This window comes from Ruditapes philippinarum, unplaced genomic scaffold (genome assembly GCF_026571515.1).
Source record: "Ruditapes philippinarum isolate M1 unplaced genomic scaffold, ASM2657151v2 ctg2754_1_1_1_1, whole genome shotgun sequence".
In the NCBI taxonomy this organism is placed as follows: domain Eukaryota; kingdom Metazoa; phylum Mollusca; class Bivalvia; order Venerida; family Veneridae; genus Ruditapes; species Ruditapes philippinarum.
The window spans coordinates 32,763-55,793 of NW_026865902.1; the positions used below are offsets into that span (position 1 = coordinate 32,763).

The following is a 23,031-nucleotide window of genomic DNA, read 5'->3' on the forward strand; positions in this document are numbered from 1 at the left end:
TGTTTTTTTTATTGATTCATTTATTTATTTATTTTCAAAACCGTCGCAGTCACGGAAGTTTGGGGTTAAGGTGGGATGGGAGTGCGGGAAAGCCAAAAACAAGCATCTCATCTATGACTTTCATCTTTATCTTATAACTTTATAACGTAGCCCTTTGCTGGGAGAAATAAAATTGACAATGTCAGTGGGTTGCCTAGATTCGTCCATTATTACTTATTTTCTAACACATTTTTATCCCTGGCCTACGGAATTCCATAAACGACAGCCTACTGCTCACTGCCTACTGCTAACTGGACAGCCTGCTGCTCACTGCCTACTGCTAACTGCTTATTGGCAGTCTATGTATGGATCAAATAGAAGTATTCCGAATGTACACACATGTGCGCCCGCCATTTTGTTGAAAAAATCTGCTTGGAAAACAATGGTAAGTAAATTAAAAAGGATTATTTAATAATTCAGCCTAATAATTTGTAATTTCGAATTCATTGTAATGACTTGTGTACGTCCCACCATTGCACACTGCATTGTTTATGTTATGAAATGGTTCCACGTGCCTCTTGCACAGGTGATTGATAAATTGTCAAATATAGGACTCGTTTTAGGGTAAATCAACTTAATAATATTTTATTCACAAAGAATCTTTATTCAACAATCAACATGGACGTACTTGAGCCCACTATTCCTCGGTTGAGAGGCGGAGATCTGGACCATTATGTATATATTTAGAATTTCATAGTTTATTAAACTTTCATTTGACAATGAAAGACATTTCTAGAAGAATATCTGTAATATACTGGTGAAATTTAGGCAAAACATTCTCTCTTAATCAAAAATGTGTGAGTTCATTTACGAGATCATTTTGGTTCAGTTTTCATTGGCTGTAAGTTATAGCTTATAATTGTGTAATTCCTTATTAGATGTTATGTAATGCATTTTTGTTAAGTTGATTGCACTCTAGTTTATGTTGCAAAGATATGTGCTTTGAATGTTAATTATAGAATCAATTTTATTCCAGTACAGAGGATGATAAATCTGACAGAAACATTTCAATGGAGGAACAGTCTATACTTTCATTTACTTCACAGACAAGTAACAGAACCAATACATCTGTATGAAAATATTGAAATTACAATGGAAGAGGAAAAGGAATACATAAATGTATTGGTTCTTATAGGCGAGTTTAACTCGGCTTCCTTCTGAAAGCATAAACAAAGACAAACCTGGCTGTATTCAAATTGTTTCAAAAACGTTCAATATTTCAATGACATAAAGAGTGCGAACATGAAGTGATAAATTACAGTTTGGACCAGCTTATTTTACTTTTATGAAAAGCCATCGTTATTCTCTTGTTTAAATTCAATTGTGCTATTGAAAAACCCTGAGAAATAATAGATTCTTAACTATTTAAATTTACGTAAACATTTCTGATAGACAAAATGATCATGTTAATGTAACAATATATTTTTTTTGACGTGTTTTTTAAATCCATCTTTTATATAATTTTTATAATTACATGTATCTTGTTAACAAACACACTTAAAAGTGAACTTTAAGGTTGGTTATTGTTTCTATTTCTTTTTGCAATTACCGCAAGTAAAAATGAGCAAATCTGCCTTCGTATTTGCCAGAATCATCCAATGAAAGTTAGGGTTTTAAAGGTCTGACAACTAAGGTAAACAGTTCTAAGACATCGTGATAGTGTAGAGATGTGAAGCATTTTTAAGTTACCATTCTTACAACGTGTATATCACTTTATATTGCAGAGATATTTTCATTAATATATAACAATTATATAATTCATAACAGAACTTTTAATTATAATTCTGCTTTTATATTAATTGCTTTCCCCGAAAAAATTTATATAGATTTTGATTTTTTACAGGCGTGTCATAATTTTTATTTTAAATAACGGCGTATACAAAAAAAATATTAGATTACTGGTCTAAACATACTTTTTATGTGGTGTTATTATCAATAAGTGTATTTTGTTTTCGTTTTAATTGAAAATAAAAAAAGTTCTTTAGAAATAAAATGTCATAATTTTCTTGTAATTTTGTTTATGTTTACCCCCCCCCCCCCCCAAGGAAAACAAAATTATAACAAAATGAATTGAAAATGGTTAATGTTAATGGTTATATATATGATAACCATAAAGCAAAGTTTGTTTGTTGAATGTTGTAACATGACCAATTTGGAAAAAAAAATCAACATTGTCCACATTTAAACAGTGTCTTAGTCCATCAATTTTTAATGTATGGGATCGCAAAAAGTATGCATTAGGAAGATCAAGATTACGATATATCTCCATAAGAAATACACCTGCAGCTCCAATATCTGGCAAGTTATCTGAATATTTTTCTTCAAAACAGATTTACAAGTTAACCTAAAACACTCTTTTCTTAAGACAATGAAATAAAATTACGGACGTCCAGCAATATATCTGTTTTCTATCCTAAGGTTCATAAGTTATAAAAATCATAATGTAACAGAGGCAATACTGCAAAAACTAAGAAATTGCATGCGGAAGACATTACATTGACTCAAATTTAGGATGCCGCAGTTCATCATATCGTTAAACAAATACTAACGTCACTTTGTAATAATAATGCCCAAGTAACTCAAAGAGATTTAATGATTTTAATATTACTTGCCAATTATAACACAATAATTGACATGTTAGTCATCATGCTTCGATCTGTCGAATAAGTTTTTAACATCTACTAAAGTAACATTTTCTTGAGTCAAATCTAAGGCTTTGTAGAATTAAGGTATACATGTACGGTCTACAATCACCAGAACAAGTATGAACTTTTTTAGATAGAACTAAACGGTTCCATGTATGATTTGGACCATGAAGTGTGTATACTGTCCCAGTACGGAATAAACTACTGGTAATTCGAGACGTGACTGGTTATTTGTTTGGGTCGTCACAACGCTGGAAAGCACCGGTGGCTATACAAAAACAAATTGGTTTATAATCTCACAACCTTCACCTTTCTGACATTCTGAGACCCAAACAAATTCAGCGCCTTCTGTGCTGAAATATATAATTGTGTCTGAAACTCTATATATCTATGTTTTAAGCACCATTCATTATCTAGAAACATTATAGCATTATTTTCAAAATACGAACATAAAACTGACCGTTGTGATGACATTACAAGGCCTCAGTTTAAAAATATCATTAAGCTCTATAGTTATAGGGTAGGGTCAATATGATTCAATGAACAAATATTATAATATACATGTTATATGGTAGATGTAACTCAACTTAAACAGGAATAAACATGTATAAATAATTAAGCAAGCAGTTATATTTGTTAGCTCAAAATTACCGAAAAAGATTTAATGACAGAAAAACTTGTAATATTTAGTTTGATAACATTTTTATAAAGTTTACAGGTCTATGACTGGAAAAAGTTCCAGATGCCTGCAAAGATATATACTTATTTTTCTGCTTAGTAAAACGAGAATTATACATGTACATGTATAAATAAGGGCGTTCGTGGCCGAGTATTTAAGGTCGTTGACTTCAAACCACTTGCCCCTCACCGCTGTGGGTTCGAATCCCGACAGGGACTTTGGATTCTTTCATGTCAGGAAGCTATCCAGCTAGCTAACGGAACGTCGGTGGTTCTACTCAGGTGCCCGTTCGTGCACCGAAAAATGCACGGAGGGGCACCTGAGGTCTTCCTCCACCAGTAAAGCTGGAACGTCGCCAAATGACCTATACTGTATCGGTGTGACGTAAAACCCAAATCAAACAAACAAACAAACAAACATGTATAAATGTAACAAGTTCCAAGGTTTCAGTTAATGTCTTCATAAATGATACAGAGTAATTACTTGACTAATACTGTTTCAAACGGCCTCATTGTAACATATAAACACATTGGGAGAAGGACATAAAAAGCCGTCATTTACTTTCAGGCAATTAATTAATCGGGTATTAGACAGGTGTAACAGTTGGCATTTATCAATTAACAGTAAGCATTAAACAGTAAACAGTCGCTGTAAGCATTGAGCAGTTGAAAGTAAGCAGTTGACAGTAGGCAGTTGACAGTAAGCAGTTGACAGTAGGCAGTTGACAGTAAACAGTAGGCTGTCGTTTATGGAATTCCGTACTGGCCTCCACTTTGTTAACTGTGGTAATTCATGATTAGGTCACTCGCTAAAAAAGTCATAATAGTTATATACAGCTTATCTATACATTATCACCTACACATTAAAATATCAAGACATCATCGATAAGAATCTATAAATCAATGTATCGTGGATACTTCTCCAGAATCTTCGTTTGTAAATTTTTTTGCATAGTCATCAACACATGACAAGGTCCTGTTGCTGTTCCACTGAAGCAGAAAAGTTGAAAGAAAACCACGGCGTACAACCTGTGAAACCAGTGTGCGGACAGACAGTGCATGGCTTGTCAGTGAAAAGGTATAATTTGAATTTCAATCAGATGTTCGTTCAAAGCATATTTTACCATGTACATAGAGGATATTGAATGATAGCAGATTTAATACTAAATTGAACGAGTGAAATAAAATCATATGCGAGCCTCTACACGAATATGATATTCTATTTCATAGCACTATGTTATATAAGGGGGGTCGAGTTATATTAAATTTTACAAACAACCGTATAGGGCCATATAACCTGTCTCGATGTATCATTTCAGACGTCATAACTGCATATAACCATATCCGATTAATACCCTTATTTATTGCCAAATATTTGTAAATTATACAAAATAAGAGTCTTCCCTTGAATTTAACACACACAAAAAAACATTTTGTAAGAGTTGTTTCTGTGTCGTATACAAACGACAAATTTAGATTTAGACTTAAAACTTGAACCAAACAGGCAGATGAAAAATGCATTGTTCGTAATCTGTAATGCATACAGGGGTGGCACCGACATTTTGGAGCACCTGTTATAAGGTAAATAACTTGCACTGTTGTTAAGATGCTGTTGCATTTGATCATGCACTGATTATCTAGATTTGTGAGAAACCCCCCCCCCCCCCCCCCAAAAAAAAAAAATAATAATAAAATAAAATAAAAAAAAAATTAAATTAATTAAATTTAAAAAAAATCATGTAAAAAATTTGTAAAATCGAAGTTATTAAAAAAAATTAAGTAGTGACGTGTTGTTTTTAGTATTTTTCTTAAGATTTAGTTTTTGTTGTAAGGAACACCGTTAACGACAAATAATGACGAAAATACTCATGTATTCAAATAATAAGCGGTAAATTATAATTACTATTATTATTACTATTATTATTACTTTCTTCATTATAATCATAATTGCATAGTGGAAATGTGTTTGTTTTGCATGCAAGATCTAAATATAGTACTCAGAGTGAATGGTTTTGAGTTATTTTGACATTCTTTTTCACGCGTAATGTTATGCGTTCTACTTCATGACGTGATCAAATTTTGACGTAAAAGATTTCATGTAAAACTCCTTAATACAGTTAAAACATAATCTGCACAAATACTCCTATTTTATATTTATATTTTCCCATAATACATGTTAGTAATTTCCATTCAGTTATATTCCTTTCATACGTATTCATATATATATTTCGGCTACAGTGAAATTATATAATTTGATAATTTCATTGTGCATTTATGTATAAAAAATAACTTTACTATCCACTTCAATCCGTGTAATAGAGCAGTCTAACATTTACATTAACCAATGAAAAGATTAGAGGGAAACTAATGACTCTAAAATGCCAGTCTCTATGAAAACGATCTATATATTTATTAAAAATTAAATTGCAAACAATACCGTTAACACAATTATCTGGATAATTCACACTTGAGTTCTCTTACCGAAAAAATACGGTGCTTACCGGGTTGTTCCTATCAAAATGTGACGTAATTTCAACCAGCCCAGTACAAATGACTGCATCCTGTCAATGCCATTAACAGTTGTACACAGTGGCAATGAATAGTTCACTTATTGGCTTTGTTGCGAGGACAGGAGACATGGCAACCTGGTCGGTCATTGCTGTCAATGTTTTGGTTTATCTAGTGACCATAGTAACGAGATCTGCTGCTGGTATAAATACGGGTGGATACTGACACAATTGCGCGCATTCCTCACCGAAAAGGTCGACCGGTTGAGATCTTTTAAACGTTATTAAAGTTGTTTTCATAGGAAAAAACGGAAAAAATGATTGTGGGCTCCAAAAGTATTTTCTTAGTGACTGTGATAGCGGTGCTATTCCAATATGGGGGTAAGATTCTTCAGTTGATTTCTTTCTTATATTGAAAATGCTGAAAATTTATATTTTATTCTTTCTTTTTATTTTATTTCTTTTGCATTTTTTACTTTATTTGATGTTTTTAATTTACCAATAAAAATGTTGATCGAAAATTAAAAGCTCATCATTTTTAACAAATATTATACTACAAATACCTTTAGAAAAAGAAAAAAAAAAGAAAAAGAAAGAAAAAAATATTTAAGTTGAATTTCTCCATATGTTTTACATTAAATCGTGCTTGTCAGAATAAAATCTCATACCATATTTATCTGATTATATTCTTTAATACTTTTATGTAAGTAAAATGCGCATCCTAATATGCCTTTTAAACTTATTGAAAATTTTAAATAAGCAAGTATGTTTAGGAATTTTTTTCAAGAATGTACAACATTTTGCAAAGTTTATGCATCTCCACTGATTGAATTTTATATATTTATCATAATTAATTATTATTATTTATCTACTTATAACACTTTTCTTTGTTACCCAAAAAATCATTCTCAGTTAGGAAAGTGCTATTACATAGAGAATATTCATAATTTTCTATAGATACAGGATTTATTTTAATAGAATGGTATAAAAATAAAAAGTTCACGAGTGATTGTAGCCATGAGTGAAATATGATAATTTTCATACCATAAGATGAAAACAAATCCAGTATTTACAGGAAAAACTTGAATTTTCTGTTATTTTTTATAATACTTTATCTCTTTTTTAAACTAATGAATTGGAAGAAATCCCATTTAATTTTTTGTTTAGTAAGAAAGTAGTCCGGAAAGACACCAGTATAAATACGGAAAATATGTTTCACTAAAGTGAAAATATTTATTTACAGTGAAAATATAATATGGAAAATAAAAGGATTTCATTTCATCAATATTTCTCAATATTTCATTTACAAGTATATAATAAACTTTTTTTATTTAATATTATAATTGTCATAATTCAAAGCCGTTGTGGACCGGATAGCACCAAGACCCGTGTTATAACTTACAATGTATAATTTTATTTATTAGTGTCAATACTTAGTTAAATAGTGCGTGAATCTTGGACAATGCTGCTTTGCAACTCTAGTCATTCTTTTTCGAATTGGAGTTTAATTTGTTATGCATGGGTTACCAATTTTTACCATATCTACCAAAATGCATTGGTTATATTAATTTTGATCAACATTACAAATGTTTAAGATTCTGTTTTATAAATAGTAAAAAAAAGAAACTTAAAAATTCAACATTTCTGTATTTAATAAAGTCCGTGTTAGGGGTCTTAAACGGTTGATTGCATTTTTCTAGATTAAGATGTCCTATTAAATAGCTATTAAAGAAGCGAGCTATAGTAACATTAAAAGAAGCAAATAAATGTGCACTATTGTAATAGTATAGAAAATGAATATCATTTCCGTTTAGTATGTCATTTTTACAGACAGCTTAGACTCAATATTCAACCTAAATATTATATTGTCATCGACCAATCTGTTCCAGCTTACAGTGTCTTATTGTTTTGTCATTGTCAGAATTAATTCATATGTTTTCATTGTACTTGTATGTTATACCATTGTATATATGTATTTTGGTGATGAACATTTATATGTTTCTTTCCGAATAAAATATTAAAAATTATCACTACCGCCTAAAAACAAACTCCACCATTAAAAATGAACCGCTAGACGTTGTTTTTATTTTTATTTTTTGTTCACGTTTCTATTTCGACGTATGAAGACTACAGCAAATATTTTAAAAACCCTTCATTTTAACTGTAAGAAACACCAAAAATGTACAGTAAAACTGCGACGTAATATTTCTTTTCAATTCTATGATTACAGAGTGCACAATAAGTGCATGGGCAACGCCAGTTATCGCAACTGCAGATGGAGGAAATGGCGCTCTTGCTACCAAGGTCGACGACGGGGCAACAAGTGCAACGGGAATAACCATTGCAGCAACGTCGGACGCTTCTATTACGGCGTATACAAAAGTGTCTCAGACCCCAAGCGATGTGGTCTTTGCTATCGCCAACACAGGAGTTCTGACCATATCTAGCGGGACATTAACCTACTCTACTAACTCTGTTTACACACTGGTTATATCGTAAGTAAAATAAAATTACACTGTATACAATAATATAATGTCAATTTTATTTTTGTAATCTTATATAACCGATGGTTATGTTGCAAACAGCCAGTTGATATATGACCATATAACCTGTCATTTGATTTGTTGTGTTTTATGCCGCACCGACAAATTATACATGTAGTACCGCCTCCGTGGTCGAGGGGCTAGAGTCGATAACTTCTAATCCAGTTACCTCTCTGGCGGGGGTTCGATCCCCGGGAGATGCTTTGGTAGTTTAGCACGGAGGAAGGTAGTCTAGTACTAGTGTAACTCTCCAGGAACGATGGTTAGGAAACTACCCGCCTATGTGACTGAAATACTTTTTGGGAAAAGGCGTAAAATGAAACAAACAAACAAACAAACAGGCACAGTATAGGACCAAATTGACTGATAGAGTCCGTAGACTAGCTGCATAGCTACCTCACACAAAACATGTAAAGACACTCCCTGGATTTGAACCCGCAGCAGCTAGGGGCAAGTGGTTTAATTAAGGTCAAGGAAATAACTGCTCGGGCACGGACACCCAAAAATAACCTTTTTAAAAAAATCATACACAGCTTCTGTAAAATATTTTGATTATTTTTTTTCTTGAACAAAATAAAAAAGAATAACCATAATAAAATTAATACATAATAATGATAAAAAGAAATAATAATTGCGCTGCATTATCAATTCATTAAACATGACTTGCATGAACGATTGTTTATTAAATAACCATCACCTAACGGCTTTGGTCATATAACGCTTTCGCCTTTTACAATTTTCGCAACCAAAGGTCTTAATAACTTATTACATGATAAAAAAGAAAACAATATTAGCTTGGCTATTGAAACTGATGAAAAGATAATAAAATATTAATATGTTTTCAGAGCTACAGACAGTGCTGGAACGGTCACTGCCACAGTCACGTTGTCGGTAAATGACAAACCGGCTTTTGCAGCTACTAATTACGGCAAATGTATTGCTGATAAAGCGGCCGCCGGTACGTAAAGAATTACATCAATGAGCCGCGTCACGACAAAACCAACATAATGGGTTTGCGACGAGCATGGATCCAGACCAGCCTGTGCATCCGCGCAGTCTGATCAGGATCCATGCTGTTCACTTACCAACCCTATTAGAAGTAGAGAATATGATAGCGAACAGCATTGATCCTGATCAGACTGCGCGGATGCATAGGCTGGTCTGGATCCATGCTGGTCGCAAACGCACTGTGTTGGTTTTGTCGTGACGCGGATCATTTATATATGTCGTCTAAAGAATAGCACATAACTCAGACACCATACCTTATTTTTACATTTATATGAACAAAAAGTAGAAAAAAGTATAATATAAGAAACAACTCTTCTGTTAAGGCCAATTGTTTTTCCAGATCTCTGTCTGCTTAATTTATTATGTTTCTGAAGTATTAATATCCTATCAATTTAATTCATATTTTTTTTTCCTAATCTCTGACTTATATAATTATGTCATTAAGACCTAGAACAATGTATATAAGGTGGCGGAAAATGGCGGAATTTGTCGAATTAATTCGTGTTTACCCTTAACATTTTCTATTTAACATGCAGGAACAACATTGACCACTTTAACAGCCTCGGATGCGGTGAACGGCGGAAGCTTAACATATTCTATTGATAGTAAGTATATAGAACTATTACAGGCAGAACAGTCTTAATGTTGAAAGACGTATTTCAGGGGCTTGACGTCGGTTTGTTCCGATCAAATCTTAAAACTTTTTGCATATACTGTACATATTTATCATGCATCACGCATTCTTGAACAAATCGTCGCCATATGTAAAATAATTCTAGTCTTTATGTACCACATTTAATATCTTAAATGGGCGCGTCCAGATTTCCACCCGGGCAAAATCTAGTCAAAATTGCATATAACTGGATCCTTATATTGACCGAAATTCGATCTTAAACATTTTGCAAAATTTACGATCTCGGATTGCACTAAGTTTGAGTTCAAAATTCATGTACGATGTATTTTTCTAGAGCAACGTTATAAAGTTCACCAGCTAAGATGAAATAACGTTTAGCTCCGGCATCAATCCATAGAGCATGGACACCTCTGGCAATTACATTAGATTCATATTTGTAAAAAAAAAATAATGAAACGGACTACAATAACGTAGGTAGTATGTACGTTACGCTATTACTTATTGTACACCATAGTCTCTAAATGTGAAAATAAATATATATTTATATGCTTAATTCATTTTTCAACAGGCGGAAACACAGATACTGACTTCGAAATCAACACTTCCGGTAGGATCAAGACACTAAATGCCATGGATGCCGCAACAGTTGGTGGATACAAGCTCGTGCTCCACGCCGACGATTCTTCGCTTACTGGAACAACAACGGTTTGGGTTCTTGTCGCAGACTGCAGCAGCGGTGCAGCAGCACTTCTCGCTGGCATGATGACTTTACTAATGGCAATAACAACAATGGTCCTACACTAATGCCCAATATTGACAGTAACGCGATTTCTCTGTTCCTTGATCGATTGTGGTTATTATGTGTATGTTTAAAGGAACTCCACTGAGGTCCAAAAAATTGAATTTCTAACATTGATCAACTGGGGCATTTTAAACAGAAAGATATGCAAAAGAAATACACTCAGTAATAAATCGAAAATCGCATTTGTGCGCTATTTTAGCCCAAGTTCAGTAAAAAGCGTTGCAACGCTTTTAAATTTTGGGTCATTCTTCACAATTAGAATGATTATTCTGGAAGAACGGAGTGAGCTAATGATCCGATTTTTTGCACACAAATTATAAGTCTAGATCTTCATCAAATGGAACATAAATCTCGACAAATTACGACAGTTCCTTCATGTCTTAACACCTCAGTTGGGTCTTTTTAACACACATATACATATTAATCTGCTGAAACTGATTTAACTATGGTTGAACTAAAAGGAAAAGAAGAAATGACGTGTAGATAGACTGTGACTATTTTAAAGAAAAGTCGCAGACATTTTATTCTATACCAATGCGATTTCTTTTCATTTTAGTTCAATCGTATGTAAAATGTAAAAGCCTGATCCGGATAGAATATTATGTAATAAAAAATGTCATTTTGTTTTTGCATTTGACATAAGAATGCATATCATTCTTGATTAGTCTCGGGTTTTGGGGCGTAACGGCAGCTGGATAGGATCTAGTTGAGCGGGGGATATCGTTCACCTGTCTTTAAGGAGGGAAATATTTGTGTAGATCTTTCATGCTAGAATCACCATCATCATCATCAATGTTTCATACAAGAATATTGCACGAAGTTCACGAGCGAACAATTCGAACACTCACACAATCACACAATTACATAAAAAGAAATGATAAACAAAATTGCCTTGAATCAGTTAAAATACAGCATGTAGTCACTTTTATATATACAGTTATACTACATCTTGTTCACTATACTTGGGGAGTTTTGCAGATATTGGGAAAATGATGCAACCGTGGTTAAAAGCTAAGAATGGCCGGAGAAAACTACTTTCAAGAAAACTGTACACAATGTTATCTACCAAGATTGTCCAATATAGCGCTGGGGTAATATTTGTCCGCCCGAGGGTTTGGGGCGGGGGTGAGGCAGACAGACAGAGAGAGGGAGTCATTAATAGTCATGGCTTACTGTACTTCTTTTGCTGATCAATTCATGAAATGAAATCACTTCATTGAAATATTGATCAGTAAACTTTTATTTTTTTCATTTTTGTACTTTCTTACAGTCCTATATAGATTAATTTATCAAGCTTTTGTAGATATTATTGTTGATATAATCTACTGTATTTATAATATTATATACAATGTATATATAAGAGTCATGCACAACTTTTATAGGGGAATGGCCCATCCGTAAAATGGCATTTTGTTGTGATATATAAAGAATACGTTATAATACGGACAGAGCCGAATGCAAACTCGGAGTACCTCATCTTTCGGATAAATCCGATTTCAAAAAAAAAAAAATTAACAATAACTGGCATAATGAAACTCGTGCTTTGCGGTGTACAATTTACATGAATTTGTGGTAAGGAATGCCCATTTCAATCAAGAAGAACTGTAAAGAAACGTCCTTTTTGTATTATAAACACTTTATACTTTGAAAATATATACATGTAGTTTGCAATATGTTACAGATTGTGCCTGTTGTTTCTATACTATTTTTATTTTATATTTCTTTAAATAAACCTTCAAGAAAATTGAGTGTTTGTTCTTTAAGGTGACAACGGAGTCAATTATCACTGAAAATACCTAAAATGAGATTTTTTGCTTAGTATATTTATCAACCTTTTCTGAACACATTCGTGATTTAATTTTGGAAGCAGTTAGTCCAAAAAAATGTGTTTTTAAACGTTTTAAAACGGTACCTGTACTATTTTTATCTGCTATCGCGTAACCTGTCAATTATCGATAACGCTCCGCCCCCTGTTGAGGCATCAATGAGGGTAATCGGTAGTTCCATATATGCGTGAATTACCGGTCCATACTGGTCCATACTACTCGTAATTCATGTATCGTACAAATACCGTACATCTTTTATGAATATCGTCTACCTTTTATTTAGCCTTTTTTATAAAATAAGAAATTGGCGGCCAATGTACGTAACATAATGTATGAAACATAAATAACTAAGCATAGCGACAAATCGCACGACCACGGGGTTGATTAACAAGAGCTGTCCGTAAGACAGCGCGCTCGACTTTTTTATTGCTTGCCAATAAAAAAAGTTTTTGCAGTAAAAGGCAATACAAAAATCTCTGTATTTTTAAAGTGAACAATGGCCATGAGCATTAAGATATTTAGTGAAGAATTATTTTACTGAATTGTGTGATACCCTTGAACACTGCAGCAAAGTTTGAAATGTTTAAGTCAAAAGAGGGCTGGTAAGAAAGAAAAAAAAACTGAGTTGAGTTTTTTAGTGCTTGCCTATAATACAAAACATTGACAGTTAAGGGCCATAATTCAAATAAAATCTTTGACAGAATTACCTTCTCCTGGACATGTTTGGGAATCATGATTGTAAACAAGTATTCCAACTTTCAAATTAATATCTCAAACAGTTCAGTCAAAAAGTGGACTGGTACTAAAAACTTAACCAAGATTCTAAGTCGATAAAAGGCCTTAATTTTTTAAAACAAATCCTTGACAGAGTTACCTTCTCTTGCGTACAGATGGGGGTAATGATGTGAAATAGCATTAAAAGTTTCAAAGCAATATCTCAAAGGGTTAAGGCAATAAGTGGATTTTACCCATATTCAATGTATTTTCTAAGTCAAAAAAGGGGCATAATTCTGTCAAAAACCTTGACAGAGTTATGTCCTCTTGTCTGTTGATGAAGGTCGTGATGGTAAACAAGTATGGTCAGTTTCAAAGCAATACCTCCAATGGTTTTGAAATAAAGTGAGGTGGTACAAAAAACTTAACCAAGCTCAATACACTTTCTAAGTCAAAAAAGGGCCATAATTCTGTCAAAAACCTTGACAGAGTTATGTACTCTTGTCTGTAGATGGAGGTTATGATGGTGAACAAGTATGGTAAGTTTCAAAGCCATACTTGTAATACTTCTGAAATAAAGTGGGGTGGTACGAAAAACTTAACCAAGGTGTGACGCCAACGCCGACGCTAACGCTAACGCCGACGCCGACGCCGACGCCGGGGCGAGTAGGATAGCTCCCCTTTTCATAGAAAAGTCGAGCTAAAAATATAGTTGCTAAAATATCCATAATGTGTGAAAATAATTTGTCTGTCCCGTTAATCTGATAGATCTTACATTGAGTTTATGGACTTTTGTACGGATTCAAGGGCTTGCTTTACATTCAACCTCGTTTTCTAACAATGTCAAGTAAAACAACAACAAAAACAGACAACATTTTTTATGTGAACGCCTATATGACTTGTGGTAAGGTCTCCCTGACAAATTTCTAAACCATTTTAGGTTGTCTAAGGATGATTATTTCTCTATGAATCAATAAAAAAAGATAATAAAATAAATTATCAGTGAATGCTTTGAATAAATTGTTCGCTAGTAAATCGAACACAGTACTAATAAACCTGGGAGAAAGTTTGGAATTTATTGTATATCCCAGTAGAAACTGGATCTCTATGCCGTGCATAGATGATTTTCATGATAATAGAAGTCAAGAAGGTCAGATCATAATGATCGAGTGATACCTTTTATTTCTATTAGAATATGTGAAGCATTTATACCAATTTGGAGGAAAAAATATATAAAATCCCGTTCTTATTTGTACATCTACCATGGACTTTAAAATACTGTCAGAAGCTCAGTTTTTTTGTTATTTTAATTTATATTTTAACGGAATTTCATACACGAGTACACAGATAGAGTGACACTGGTATAATATAATAATATGCTGATGATAATAATAATAAACTTCAAATGTGAAACAATTAAATACCCCGCTAGCGGTGCACAAATACGTCCCATTTCCCCCCACCGAGTGCCTCAAATTTTACCGAAAGTCACGTGACATGTGCAACCCATACCAGACTAACGGTAAATCACGTTAAGATGTGAAGAAATTTCTGTTATAAACTGATATTAATCAGCAACTTTTTAATTGGTCAGATGTCACTGGGTGCGATATTTGTGTATTATGTAATTATTTAGCGTGAAACGTAGGGGTCCGAGAGAGACAGCCAATTTATGACACTTCGTTTGATGCGGATCGGACTAACTTTGAATCGGCATAACTTTTTTAATAATCAAGCAATTAACATGCGGTTTAAAGCACATGAAAGGGAATTCATTTACGGAGGGAACCGTGTCAGGGATTTTTGTTTGCTCAATCAGCGACTTAATTATCTTTAATTACGTAATATGTATGGTGAAAAAAGTCGCATAAAATGTTTGACGTTACGTAATATTTTTTTGAGAAAAGATAGACAAAATTTGAGACACGGTTCCCCAGATATTATAAGTATGTTTATTTTCCAAAAGTTTGATGACAAAAAAATAAAAAATGACTTTGATATGACGATTTAAAATTTTAGGATTTTTATTAAAAATCAATCATTTACAAAGACATTTTTTTCAAATATGTTATTTTTTATGATGATCAACGACATTTAATGCATAAAGATTAAATAAATAACAATTATTACTAAAATAAGTTGGTTTAAATGACATTTATGTGATTACCACGGAAAGTGTCTGTTGTCACCTTAAGCAGATAAGAAAGGTCAGTTTAAACGCCTCTCCATATCATTAATGGCTTTACCAAGAATACCATGAAAGGCTCAAAATGCTATGAAGCCAAACAAAAACCAGATGCCGAGGGAGTAACGCTTCAGACTAGAGACTTAAGGGCCTTTAAACATGCGGGTTCAAACCCCGTCAGGTGCAAGCCGTTGTATTCTTAAGGAATACACTTTACACTCATTGCTCATGCAGTACGGTCACGCTTCAAGGTCAGCCATGCTGACGGTATGGTCATAGTTTACATGCAACGGAACGAGATATTTGCCCAATGTTGCGTGCAGGAACGAGACAGAAATGTATTTAAATAAAACAAGAGCACCGCTAGGCGGAGCATTATATGCCCGAAAGTGTGTTTTTTTTAAGTAAGGATGGAGCATTTGTAAAACATGGGAATAAAATAAAGTATCACCTCCTTCAAAAAAAAATCCTCCTTTATAGATGAAGAACCTTCATATACATATATGTACAGTTGCTGTTTCCAAAGCACCTCCATCAAGTTGTTATCTCGTAAGTTAAAATACTACGACGGATGGACGGAAAGACGCCAGGGGTATAACATAATATAAGCACATTTTTAATGCATACAATTAATGTACTCAATATAAGTGATCATCCTATGAAGGTTGACAACTGTTAACAATCTTAAGGTCATTTGATATTGACCTTTCACCTTGTGCCCCAATATAGATATGGATCTTATATTCAATTTAGGCAATCATCCAATGCAGTTTGAACAAAGCCAAATAGAACTTGTGTTATGCTCCAAAAAACTACAATTTTCAGTGTTAAGGTCAATTTGACCCTGACCTTTGATCTTATGACCCTAAAAGGGGTCATGTATTGGGCATGACTGTTCAACATATAAAAATGTTACAGCTGTGAGTTGATTAATTATTAAGTTATTGAGCGAAAACCGTTTTCAGTTTTAAGATAATTGGGACTTCGACCTTTGACCTTGTGACCTAAACTTTAATAGGGGTCTTCTACTCAATATTGACAATCATCCTATGAAGTTTTAGCACTGTTGGCCAAATGAAACTTAAGTTATTCTCCAGAAACCCCAATTTTCAGTGTAAAGATCATTGTGATCCTGACCTTTGACGTTATGATCCTAAAATCAATAGGGATCATGTATTGGTCATGTAGGTTGATAAATACTTAAGTTATTGACCGGAAACCGTTTTTTTAAGTTTTAAGATAGAAGTGACTTTGACCTTTGACCTTGTTACCCCAAAATCAACAGGGGTTGATATATCGGCAATCATCCTGTGAAGTTTGAACATTGTGTGCCAAACGGAACTTAAGTTATGCTCCGGAAACCAAATTACTAACGGACGGATGGACGGACGCCAGTGGGTATAACAAAATATGCACGAAGTTCCTTCGGGCATATCAAATGACTCTGTCAACTTATCATTATAGAAGTAAAATATACTTCGAAAATTTCTAGGAGAGTGAGTATTGGAACAAGGGCAACAACTTAAATAAACTTGTTCAACAACTTAAATAATAAGTAAAACACAGGAACTTGTTATTGTATCAATAAAAACAAAATGTAGTGCAACAAATAAGAAGTAACTTCCATCATGAAATATATATAACATATAATTAATAGACACTTTATCTGTTTATTTAATATATAGTGATATAGTAAGTATATATATATTTGACGTAAATTCTTATTTGTTTGACTATAATTGTAACTCACCCTCTGTTGACCAATCATGCGTGCAGAAACGGGATCACTGTATCATTTATTGCTACTTGTATCTGCACCCGCGCTTATTTTACCGTTTCTTGCGAGCACGTGCGTTGACGTATACAATGTCATTTACTACATCCATATCCACGAATGAATCATTTTGTTAACACATAATAACAAGTTCAAGTGCGAGATTTAATTTGTCCTTATTTTAATTCTGAAAATCATTCTCATTCTATCGCCAAATATATTTATTACGAAATATACATTGTACACGTATTTAGTACGTAGATTTGTAAAATACTTGTCATTCAATCAGAAGAGCGTGCTAAAAATGTAAGCCAATCAAATTCTAGCTATGAATACTAACACGATACAAAAGTAACGGGATTTTATTGAATTCTTGAAAAAATTAGGAAACTGTGTAATTAGGCTAATACATTTAATTTTAAGTTTACAACGCCAATTTTTAGTTTATATAAATGTGTACATTACAAATAGTATGGTTAATTTCAATTTGAAAGGGGGTTGTCACGGTGCCAGCTTGCAGGACTCTATATCATGGTCAGTTGTGACCAAAACTAGGTCCAGACCCCCCCCCCCCAACAAAAAATAAATAAATAAATATTAAATAAATAAAAAACATTTATCAACCCTTATATATAGCCCCGGCATCGTGACAACACCCTTTGGTTAATTATTTCACTGATACAAGAGATGTTAAAAATGAGAATAAAAATAAATTGAATGTCATAACTCAGTGGGCTTATTCAATACATAAGGGCTATCGTCATTTTTTTGCCCACTATATATTTAGAGAGAAATTTGATAAAATTACGATAGATTTCTTTGTAAAGGCATACAGAAACCACTTCCAACGCAACACCGAGGGAAATGATTTTATTGAATATAAAACAAAAATAAATTGACATGCGTATGTGTTACCTCTATATTTCATTGTCATTTGGGGTTTTACAAACTTAAAGCAACAAACCACTTCATCTGTTGGAGTTAAGAGATACAACCATATACCACAAGATGAAAATTAATCCGTGTTAATGGAAAAAAAGACACCAGCTAGAAGTAATGCGGAAAATAATGCATCTCATTGCAGTGAAAAATAAACATATACAGTGAAAATACGGAAAAAGGTGATAGGCATGTTCGCATGTTGTTGAAAAATAAATATTTCGATAATAAGTTAATACTTAATATAATGCTCAATTATTATATTTGAAAATAGGGAGTAACGAAATGTGTCACGTGACTTGAAACGTTGATTTGGTTGTTTTTCTTTTTTGGAGGGGGGGGGGGGGGGGGGTCGGAAACTTTCGAATTCATTCGAATTTCGGTTGCTTTATCAGCAATAAAATCAACATGTGCAGTTTAAAACCAATAGCATGTGAATATAAGTGTCCAAGACTCAATGAGTTTGGCACATTAGATTTTCTTTTATTTATTTATTTTGATTTTTTTTTATTAGATTTGATCATTAATTAGCCGAAATAATTTTTCACATTCAATTTATTCCAACAGTGTTTGCATTGCTGTTAATTCCGTTTTTTGTGTCGCCTCTACAGAGTATTGGCGACATATATGGATCACTTCTCCGTCGTCTGTCTGTCTGTCCGTCTGTCCGTCTGTCTGTCCGTCCGTCACAAAGCTTGTCCGGACTACTCCTCATAAATTACTGGTGCAATTTCATCCAAACTTTACAGGAATGATCAGTACCAAGTCTAGTTGTGCATATTGTCAGCTTTTTCCGGTTCAATGATTTTTGTCAGAGATATGGCCCTTTAATAATTTTTATTTTTAAAGTTTGTCCGGACTACTTCTCTTATACCACTAATGCAATTTCAGTGAAACTTTACAGGATTGATCTGTAGCTCAAGTCCTTGCGCATATTGCACGGGTTTTTTGCGGTTGAATGAGTTTTGGCCGAGTTATGGCCCTTTGACAAAAAGGTGTTTTTTTCTGTGTGTTGCCAGATACACAAAAGCTTGTCCGGACTATTCCTCATAAACTACTGGTGCAATTTCATCCAAACTTTTCAGGAATGATCAGTACCAAGTCTAGTTGTGCATATTGTCAGCATTTTCCGGTTCAATAATTTTTGTCAGAGTTATGGCCCTTTAATAATTTTTATTTTTAAAGTTTGTCCGGACTACTTCTCTCATATCACTCATGCAATTTCAATGAAACTTTACAGGATTGATCTGTAGCTCAAGTCCTTGAGCATATTGCACGGGTTTTCCGGTTGAATGAGTTTTGGCCGAGTTATGGCCCTTTGATAAAAAGGTGTTTTTTTCTGTGTGTTGCCAGATACACAAAAGCTTGTCCGGACTACTCCTCATAAACTACTGGTGCAATTGTATCCAAACTTTACAGGAATGATCAGTACCAAGTCTAGTTGTGCACTGTCCGTCTGTCTGTCCGTCTGTCACAAAACTTGTCCCAACATGAAATTGGCTATCATGAGGCGACTAATGTGATCACTGATCGCTCTTGTTTTGAATTATTACAATACTTCTACACCTGTCAGAAAAGTAATAATAATTTAGCATGAGATGTTGATAGGACTACCTGTTCAGCAATTCTCAGTGTTTGTTAGTAAAAAATGTAGAATTTTATAACTTCAAAAAGGGTCATAACTCTGTTAAGACCAATGTTATATTTGTGGGTCTTGGCCTGCGTAATTCTTTGAAAAGTTGAGCTAAAAATAAGATGATGTAAATTATTAAGCAGTTGAACCTTGTTTATTTCGGTCTTTTTTAGTACGCGGCTTTTTTTCACGCAATTATATTGACACCCACCACACTAACATACAACCACACTGACATACCTCCACATTGACATTTACCACACTGTAACCCCATCACACCGACATACAACCCCATTGTCACCCCAACCACACTGACATACAACCACACTGACACCCAACTACACTGACATACAACCACACTGACATACAACCACAATGACATACAACCACACTGACATACAACCACACTTACTCCCAACCACACTGACATACAACTACATCGACATACAACCACACTGACATATATCCACACTGACATACAACTACATCGACATACAACCACACTGACATACAACCACACTGACATACAACCACACTGACATACAACCTCACTGACATACAACCACACTGACATACGACCACACTGACATACAACTACATCGACATACAACCACACTGACATTCAACCACACTGACATACAACCACACTGACATACAACCACACTGACATACAACCACACTGACATACAACCACACTGACATTCAACCACACTGACATACAACTACATCGACATACAACCACACTGACATACAACTACATCGACATACAACCACATACAACACACACACTGACATTCAACCACACTGACATACAACCACACTGACATACAACCACACTGACATACAACCACACTGACATACGACCACACTGACATACAACTACATCGACATACAACCACACTGACATTCAACCACACTGACACACAACAACACTGACATACAACTACATCGACACCTAACTTCAACCACACTGACATACAACCACACTGACATCCAACCACACTGACATACAACCACACTGACACCTAACTACAACCACACTGACATACAACCACACTGACATACAACCACACTGACATACAACCACACTGACACCCAACTACACTGACATACAACCACACTGACATACAACCACACTGACATACAACCACACTGACATACAACCACACTGACATACAACCACACTGACATACAACCACACTGACATACAACCACAACCGACATACAACCACACTGACATACAACCACACTGACATACAACCACACTGACATATATCCACACTGACATACAACTACATCGACATACAACCACACTGACATACAACTACATCGACATACAACCACACTGACATTCAACCACACTGACCACATGACAACAACACACTGACATACAACTACACAGACATACAACCACACTGACATACAACCACACCGACATACAACCACACCTACATACAACCACACTGACATACAACCACATTGACTTCCCTCCACACTGGCAACCGATCACACTGACAACCCACCACATTGGCATACAACCACATTGACACCCCATCAGACTGACATACAACTACACCGACAACCCACCACACTGACCTACAACCCCAACCACACTGACATTCAACCACACTGACATTCAACCACACTGACATTCAACCACACTGACATACAACCACACTGACATACAACTACATCGACATACAACCACACTGACATTCAACCACATTGACATTCAACCACACTGACATACAACTACATGGACATACAACCACACCGACATACAACCACATTGACTTCCCTCCACACTGACACCCCACCACATTGGCATACAACCACATTAACACCCCATCAGACTGACATACAACCACACCGACACCCCACCACACAGACCTACAACCACATTGTCACCCCAACCACACTGACATTCAACCACACTGACATACAACCACACTGACATACAACCACACTGACACCCCACCATATTGACATACAACCACACTTAAATGTGCCCATAGGACACAGATTGCTTCAACTTTCCATTGATTTGTCAGTCTTCAAACAAACAGCGGGAAAGACAGACAAGTGCAATTCTATATGCAACTGTATTATCTATTACAAAACTGAGCGGTTATGAAAATTTACAGTAGAACGTGTGAAATTTGCCAAGGAATCTTATGATGTTTTGTAATATACCATTTCAAATTTGTTGGTTTTCGTTATTTTGACTCCAGAATATCTAGAACACAGTAATTTACAGCATTAATTGTATCATGGCATAGAGTTATAGCCGTATAATAAAAGGTAAAATTTTAGTTAATCACTGGAAATAGAGATTTGATTGTTTGTTGGGTTTAAGAAAAGGTCATTAGTCCAATTTCCTGAGGAAGACCTCAGATGCCACTTTGTGAATTAATTACTTCATGCAGGAACGGGCATCAAGAACCACTGACCTAGATACTTCCTAACATCAAAGAATTCAAAGTCAACAACCTAATTCAAATCAATGTTGTTGATCCAGTGAATTCATGTAGGCGACGTTAACCACTCAGTCACAGAAGTCCAAAAACGGTGGGAATCCGGAGATTTTTAATTTGTATACGGGTGAAACGGGTTTGTTTGGGTTTGCTTACAGGTGCAACCAAAATAACGAAAAGAAACATAACATGATATCATAGATAAAACCATTGCCTTTTAATATACAACTATAACAATTATTCTTCAATAACAATAACAACAAAAGTCAAACAAAATGAAGGTTATGTAACACATACAAGACCTTGACGTCAAAAAAGGTCAATAAAAGTAAAGGTCATGTGATATACCTATGACCTTGACCTACATTGTACCATGTCATAATATATTCATTCTGAAACTTTGTACATTTGTAATTTACAAACATGATCTCAGAAAATGTAACAATATAAAATTAATATAGAAAACAAAACTAGCATCCCTAAATTATATGAAATATAAGATTATAAGAATCTATCTTAAAGATCCTGTATGTTTTGTGATTGATATTATTCCTGTGTGTATACCACACTTGCAAAAAAATATATATGTATATAATTATGCAAATAAAACAATTTTCAAACATCCAAGAA

At 34.3% G+C, this 23,031-nt stretch overlaps 2 protein-coding genes across 2 annotated transcripts; one reads left to right on the forward strand and one right to left on the reverse strand.

The window, feature by feature from the left end:
- Window positions 1–6,079: 6,079 nt before the first annotated feature.
- On the forward strand, window positions 6,080–12,600 carry LOC132730698 (protocadherin Fat 4-like). Its single transcript, XM_060716675.1, has 5 exons — window positions 6,080–6,250; window positions 8,100–8,364; window positions 9,258–9,370; window positions 9,957–10,025; window positions 10,623–12,600. Exons 1-5 carry the CDS (start codon window positions 6,187–6,189, stop codon window positions 10,856–10,858), a joined length of 747 nt encoding a protein of 248 aa, XP_060572658.1. The 5' UTR covers window positions 6,080–6,186; the 3' UTR covers window positions 10,859–12,600.
- A 7,735-nt stretch (window positions 12,601–20,335) lies between these two features.
- On the reverse strand, window positions 20,336–21,397 carry LOC132730700 (uncharacterized). The gene is made up of 4 exons (XM_060716678.1): window positions 21,076–21,397; window positions 20,792–20,827; window positions 20,635–20,715; window positions 20,336–20,430 (listed from the first exon to the last, which is right to left on the reverse strand). The coding sequence occupies exons 1-4, from the start codon at window positions 21,395–21,397 to the stop codon at window positions 20,336–20,338; spliced, it is 534 nt and encodes a 177-aa protein (XP_060572661.1).
- Between the last annotated feature and the right edge of the window lie 1,634 nt (window positions 21,398–23,031).